At 18.8% G+C, this 8,021-nt stretch overlaps 2 protein-coding genes across 2 annotated transcripts in view; one reads left to right on the top strand and one right to left on the bottom strand.

The window, feature by feature from the left end:
* Positions 1 to 2,225, top strand: part of PF3D7_0305300 (transporter, putative) — a gene marked incomplete at both ends in the record, with an annotated part of 3,141 nt that extends 916 nt beyond the window's left edge. The window contains 3 exons of the mRNA XM_001351093.1: positions 1 to 1,573; positions 1,695 to 1,838; positions 1,988 to 2,225. The exon at positions 1 to 1,573 is cut by the window's left edge and continues 916 nt beyond it. Of these exons, the coding sequence (XP_001351129.1) occupies positions 1 to 1,573; positions 1,695 to 1,838; positions 1,988 to 2,225 (1,955 nt within the window). The remainder of the gene's footprint in view (positions 1,574 to 1,694; positions 1,839 to 1,987) is intronic.
* A 614-nt stretch (positions 2,226 to 2,839) lies between these two features.
* PF3D7_0305200 (conserved Plasmodium protein, unknown function) lies at positions 2,840 to 6,259 on the bottom strand (the record flags this gene model as incomplete). The annotated part of the gene is made up of 1 exon (XM_001351092.2): positions 2,840 to 6,259. The coding sequence occupies one exon, from the start codon at positions 6,257 to 6,259 to the stop codon at positions 2,840 to 2,842; it is 3,420 nt and encodes a 1,139-aa protein (XP_001351128.2).
* Between the last annotated feature and the right edge of the window lie 1,762 nt (positions 6,260 to 8,021).

Raw genomic sequence — 8,021 nt, 5'->3', positions numbered from 1 at the left:
AGAAAAAAGAGGACACATTAGATGATAAGAAATTTAGTGAAGTGTATAATTCGATATATGAAAATTTAAAAAAGAAAAAAGAAGGTAAATATAATAATGATGATAATAAGGATATGATGATGATGATGATGGATGATCATAAAAGTAATGATAATAAACATCATAAGAATAATAAGCATAATAATAAACATTATAATAATAATAATGATGATGATGATGATAATGATTTTTATGAAATTAATTATAATTCTTCTGATAATATGAATTCTGTTTCAAGTGTTGAAGAAGATACATTATTTAATGATGATGTTTTAAAAAAATATATTATAGGACAAGTTTTAAATATTATAAGAACATCTTTCCATTGGGCTATTACATCATTTGTTTTATTTTTTTTATTTGAACATTTTTCCATTTTTTATGTATATAGATTAATATCATTTTTGACTTTATTTTTGTTTACGCCTATATCTATATATTTAGTAAAAAGGAGGAATATCAAATTTTTTCTTATCTTTACAAATACAGTGAGATTATTAATATGGGGATTTTTTATTCCATTTTTATATTTCTTATATAAAAATGAAATAAAGAAATATTACGTTAACAGGACATATGAATTTTTGTTTAGTTTCTTTCTTTTATTAGATAATATTCAAATTAATATATCAAACTTAATAGATATTGATAACAATGGAATTGATTTTTTATCCAAAAAATATGATTTAAGAATTAATGAGAAAGCCAAAAGAAAATTTTTAACATTACATCAGTTTTTTTTCGATGCTTCTTTTATAGTTGTTAATCCTTTGATTATATTTGTTATGTATCTTTTTAGTAATTTATTTAATGAGAATTATTATAAAGATGTTTTTATTTATACTTCATCATTTATATTTTCTGTTATTACAATAATAACCTTAGTTGTTTATACATTAGGATTGGAAAATGTAGATAATAATCAAGCAAATAAAAATAATGATTACTCAACAAATTATGAAGAGCATAATACAAATGATAGTATAGAAGATATGAATGAAGACCTTTCTTATAATAATAATGAAGATAATTTTGATAAATATTACGAAAAACAGAAGCAAAAACAAAAACATAAAAAAAAAGAATTTCACTCATCACATACAAATAGTATAACTAATGGATATACAGATACATTTAATAATACATATCCAAATATATATAATGATCAAACGAAAAAATATTTAACCGAAAGATCAAATTTAGAATATATGGAATATGTAAATGAAAATTATTCCTTACAAGAACAATATAAAAGACAATTTTCTGAACTAATTAATAATATACATATTATTAAAAAGGAAAATACATTATTGTTTTATACTTGTATGTTGTCATATCTTAATAGTGTCGAAGATATTATGATTCTTATGTTGATACCATTAACATCTATATATGTAGCTGAATTCTTTTATCTCAAAAATATATTTGTGCAAATATTGATGGCTGTAATATTAATATCCTTAACAAAGTGTTTTGAAAATATTTCGTATTATTCTAACAAGAAGAATATAATAGCTCTCAAGGATATATTCATGTAAAAAAAAAAAAAAAAAAAAAAAAATAAAAATAAAAAAATAAATAAAAAAATAAATAAAAAAATAAATAAATATGTATATATATATATTTTTTTTTATATTTATTTTATCTTTTTACAGAGGAATTATCTTGTCAGGAATTTCTCTAGTCCTGTTTTTCTTTCCCTTCTTAATGTTGAACCATTTGAACATTTACAGCTTTTTAATATTTTACATAATTTGTTGCCTGTTTTATTTTTTCTTCTCTACCAATTTGAAAACAACGTAAGTTATTTGAAGAGAGGAAATGTTCTCATATGATGATAAATGTGTATCCGAATATTGTACATATATATATGTATATATATGTATATATATTTATTTATATTTATTTATATTTATTTATATGTTTATGTTTATGTTTATTTTTTTAGGCTGTCTCTGAATTTGCAAAAAACCGCGCGAGAAACCAAATCAGATATTTACAATTTCGTTGGTTTGTTCATGTCCTTTGTTAATTTAATTTTCGTTATTTTAACATCCTTCTTTTTATCTATCCTAGACAATTTTGTTATCAACTATGTATTTATATGTATATTTTTAATAATCCTTTTAGTACTTTTTTATGCATGGGCTGTTTTTATATTAAAGAGAGGAAACAACTCAAATTAAGAAGACCTATGTTTTATGAGATTATATATGTGTTAATAAAAATATGAGTATGTATATATATATATATATATATATATATGTATTTTTTTTTTTTTTTTTTTTTTTTTTTATTTTATTTTTTTTTTATTTTTTGCCTATAAGACAAAGTCATATTTTTATGTTTAAGAAATCGAAAGACTAACATATTTGAATATATCCGAAAAAAATAAAAAAAATATATATTAAATAATTATATGTTTACAGTTATTTATAACATTCATTATGAATAATATAAAATTTAGATTTTAAATAGGAACATATGTATATATACACGTAATGAATATGCATCCTACTTGAAAATATTTTAATTTTTTAAATGTTCAAAGTTTTTTAAAAAATCGGTGAATTTAAAATATAAAAAATGAAACAAAATGAACGATTGGATGATTAAGGGGGACACACGTTTATATATTTATACAACAAACTAACATAACAAAAAAAAAATAATAAATAATAATATAAATAAATAAACAAGTAAATAAAAATATATATATATATATATATATGTGTGTGTGTGTGTGTGTGCTCCCACGGTTTAATGTGAAACAATTTTAACATGTCATAGCTTTATTTGTTCATTTTTTTGAGCGCTTTATATTAATAGCTTCTATTTCTTGATTTGAAAAGTTGAAGGAATTAAAAATAACTGACACATAATCATCTACTTGTATACGTGAAGGTATTTGGGCTATGAAATTTGAGAGTATATTTTTTTGATAAATAATATGTTGATAATTTCCATTTATTGATTCATAATTTTTAACTTGGTTTTTTAACGAATTAATTTCTTCTGTCATTTTTTTTTTTCCTTCTTGTTGTTCATTTAACAGAATTTCATATGTTTCTAATTTTTTTCTAATTTTTTTATATTCATATGGATATATAGGTATTGACGTATTAGTACTATTAATTGATTTCAATTTTTCTACATTATTATTATTATTATTATTATTGTTGTTGTTGTTGTTATCATTTTCTTGTTCATTTATGTTATGTTGATAATTGGTTTCCTTCTTTGAAAGGTGAACATTATTTTTATTTCGTTTTTCTACATAATCATTTTCTACATTACTATTAATATGATTAAGATCACTATTAATATGATTATCTGGAATATAATTTAATAAATCCTTTTCATCTGTATTTATAGGATTGTCTATTATTTGTTTTTTTTCATTCTTTTGAATTCCCTCTTGATTCATGATATTATCATCATTATCCATATATATTTGTAAGTTTTCTATAGTTTTTGTTTTTTCATCATTTGAGAATGTTAACTTTTCAATTTTATGTAATAAGTCATCTATTTGATCTTGTAAAATTTTTTCTTTATTATCAAATATGATTTTCATGTCATTAATTTTTTGTTGTGTTTCTTTTTCATATTGTTCTTTATATTTTTTTTCTAATTCTATTTTTTCTTTAAGCATTTTTTTTTTTAGATCTGATATACCAACATTTTGTTGATCTCTTATATTTTTTTCTTTACATAATTCTATTTCTAATAATTTATATTTTTCATTAATAACTATTATTTCTTCTTTATAATTATTCATTTCCTCTTTATATTTATTTAAAGTGTTATTTAATTCTTTTATTTCATTTTCTTTTTCTTCTATATTTTTATAATTATAGTTCGTTTCGTTAATTAGACTTGTCACTTTTTTTTTATATTCTTCATATTCTTTATATATATCTTCTTTTTCTTTTTTTAGTATATATAACTCGTTCATTTGTTTATTTTTGAGTTCAAGTATTTCTTTTTCATGTATATCTTGGATGATCATACTTTCTGTTTTTTTTTGTAACCCTGGGAACTTTTCATCAAATATACAATTTGGTATAACAAAAAAATTGTCATCATTTTGTTTTATGCACACAAGTAATCTATTTTTATCTTTATCGATGGAGAAACAAAATAAAATATTTTCTTCTACTATATTTAATTCATTAACAAGTAATTTGTTAAAAGTTTTGTTATCTAGCAGGATTTGTTTAAATTTCATATCATTATCATCATTAATATCATCACCCTTAATTTGAGTCACTTTTTCGTTATTTATTTTATTTTTTTCTTCCTTGAAAATTTTCAAGACTTTATTTTCTTCCTCTATTTTTTTCATCTCTCCTAGAAGAGATGTAATTTCCTTTTCTAGCTTTTCATTTGTATTTTTTAAAACTTCATTTATTGTTTTCAACTCTTTTTTTTCTTTTTGCACATCACTATTTTGTAGTTCATTAACATATTTTATAATTTCCTCTTCTTTATTTTGTATTTCATTAACATAATTCATAATTTCTTCTTCTTTATTATGTAACTTAATATGATATGATTCAATTTTCTTGTCTTTATTTTGTATTTCATTAACATAATTCATAATTTCATCTTCTTTATTTTGTAGCTTATTCTCGTACATTTTAATTTGTTCCTCTTTGTTCTTACATTTTATTTTTAATTCTTCCAGTTCTTTTTTATTATTTAATGTATATGCCTTAAATTTAGAAAGCAAATTTATTTTTTCCTTTTTCATATTTTCTATCGTATTTTTTAAATCGTTTATTTCATCTAATAATTTTGTAACATCATCATTTGTGTGTAAAGGTAAAATGTTTTCTTCATTTAATATATAATTTTCTGTATCCACACGGGTCAAAACATTTACCTTATTTATATCATCATTATTTTTATTATCAATATTATTATTTTCTTCATTTTTTCCTGTGTCCACCATATGAATATTTTCTTTATCATTATGTATAATATTATTCATATTATTTTTATTCTCTTCATAAATGTTACAATTAATAATATCCTTTTTATCTTTTTCATATGTATTAGGATCATCATCTGGGGAATTAACTTTATTACTTACATTGTTATTAATTTGGCTGTCATCATTATATTTAATATTATCATAATCATTTATTTTATCACTCTTGATATTGTCATAATCATTTATTTTATCACTCTTTATATTGTCATAATCATTTATTTTATCACTCTTTATATTGTCATAATGATTTATTTTATCACTCTTTATATTGTCGTAATCATTTATTTTATCACTCTTAATATTGTCATAATCATTTATTTTATCACTCTTTATATTGTCATAATCATTTATTTTATCACTCTTAATATTGTCATAATCATTTATTTTATCACTCTTTATATTGTCATAATCATTTATAATATCACTCTTTATATTATCATAATCATTTATTTTATCACTCTTTATATTGTCATATTCATTTATTTTATCACCCTTGATATTATCATAATCATTTATAATATCACTCTTTATATTATCGTGATCATTTATAATATCACTCTTTATATTATCGTGATCATTTATATAATAACCATTTATATGATGTGAACTTTTCAAATTCTCTTTGTTTAAAACAAATGAATTATCTGTATAATTAATAGACGTACTTCTCGATTTTATAAAATTATCATTAAGAACATTTTCGTAACTTACATCCATTGAAGTTACTACATTTTCATTTTCCAAATCATTCGTTTCATTTTTTTCATCTATACAATGTTTACTATCCGAATTATAATAAAAATATTTTTTTTCTAAATTATTATCTAATTCTTCATAAATATTATTTGGGGATCCTTTCTCATGTTCCTCTTCATTTTTATGTAAATTAGAATTAGAACAATATTTATATTTATCCTCATCATTATCAATATATATTTGATAATGTAGTATATTTTGTTTTTCTTTGATTTCATTTTCTTGCTTTTCAACTTGTCCATTGGTGGTATATGTAAATGAAATATTATCATTTAGTTTGCTCAACAAATTATCATTTTTCATATCGACATTATAATTTTCATCATATATATTTCCCATGTTTGTGTTTTTCTCAAATACATTTCCATCAATATATTCATCACAATCTACAACAATATCGTCGTTTTTATTGCTCATCATAAAATTTTTTGTTTCATTCATTTCATTGTTATCACAAAAATTCATTCTTTGCAGTAATATAATTGTGTATATATTTACAATATATATATATATATTATTATTTATTTTAAATATACAAAAAAAAAAAAATACAATTTTATAAACTACGTTTGAAGGTATGTAAAATAAATATAAATGGATTATACATATATATATATATATATATATTTTTATTTTTATTTTTATTTTTGAGTTAATTTCAAATTTATGCTATATAAAATATATTTAAATTAATTCACAAATTATTATCATAGCAATAATAAAAGTAAAATTAAATCATTAACTTAATTTTTTTTTATTAGGAGAAAATATGGATTTATATATAGATAAGGTTATACTCCTTCAAAATATTGTGGAAAAAAAATAAATTTTTTCGATTTTATATTTGTAGGAATTAAAAAAAATAAAAATACATATTTTTATTTATAACGTACGAAAAATGTATATAATATATAATATATAATATATAAAATATAATATATAAAATATAATATATAAAATATAATATATAAAATATAATATATAAAATACAATATTATATATATATATATATATATATATATTATTTTATTAAAAACCAGCAGAAGAAACATAAATTTTGTTCATTCTTATTTAATACTCTTTTCTTTTATTATTTATTTATTTTTATTTTATTTTTTTTTTATTGTACTAGGAAAATTTCGATATTATATAATATAATATATCACATTATTACCCATTCGCATTTTTTAATTTTATAACATATGAAAAATATTAATTTTATATTTTTTTAAAATATTACTTCTATAACGTTATAAGTAATAAACAATCTACACTACATTTTGACAATTAAAAAAAAAATATATATAAAAATAAAAAAATAATAAAGTAAAAATAAAAATATAAATAAATATTTATTAAAATAACGAACAATAAAAAATTTTGAAACATATATAATCTGTATGTTATATAACCACAATTTTAAATTTAAATATTATTATATATATATATATATATATTTATTTATTGAGTATGAAAATATAATAAAAAATACATATTTTATATAACATTCACATATAATAATATTTATATATATGAGTTAATTTTTTTTTTTTTAAACATAAATATAAGGCATATAAGGATATATAATACACCTAATGAGAATATATATTTTTTTTTTTCTTTGCATAATCTAAAAATATATATTATATATATATATATCTATTTTTTTATAAAAAACAATTAAAGCAATAAAATACATTTGTTCTGTAAATACGTGCACACACAAATCACAAATGTGATATATCAAAATATTAATAATAAATGAATTGATTATATTATATTATATTATATTACAGCTATGAAATAATATAGTGAAAACATAAAAAATATCTTTAAAAAATTCTGAACAATTCAAGTAAACTTGTTTATACATAATTAGTCTCATAAAAAAAGAAAAAGAAAAAAAAAAAAAAAAAAAAAAAAACGGCGTATTATAATGTTGGTGCTAAGAAGTGTGCCATATGAAAAAATAAAAATGAAAATAAAGGACATATACATATATATAATATATACATGTTAGTATTATTATTAAAATATATGTACATATATTTAGTCAAGAAATTGAATAAAATATTGAATTCATTTTTCAATTTTTTCTTATATCTACTATATGAAGGTTGATACATTAATTAAATATTAAGTATCTATATTTATTTCATTCAATTGATATATTTTTTTAAAATTAAAATGTTACAAAATGTCTTTGATTCTCTAAAATATAAATAAT

This window comes from Plasmodium falciparum (assembly GCF_000002765.6).
Source record: "Plasmodium falciparum 3D7 genome assembly, chromosome: 3".
Classification (NCBI taxonomy): domain Eukaryota; phylum Apicomplexa; class Aconoidasida; order Haemosporida; family Plasmodiidae; genus Plasmodium; species Plasmodium falciparum.
Note: the sequence above shows the minus strand (reverse complement) of the source record. Positions and strands in the feature narration are given on the sequence as shown.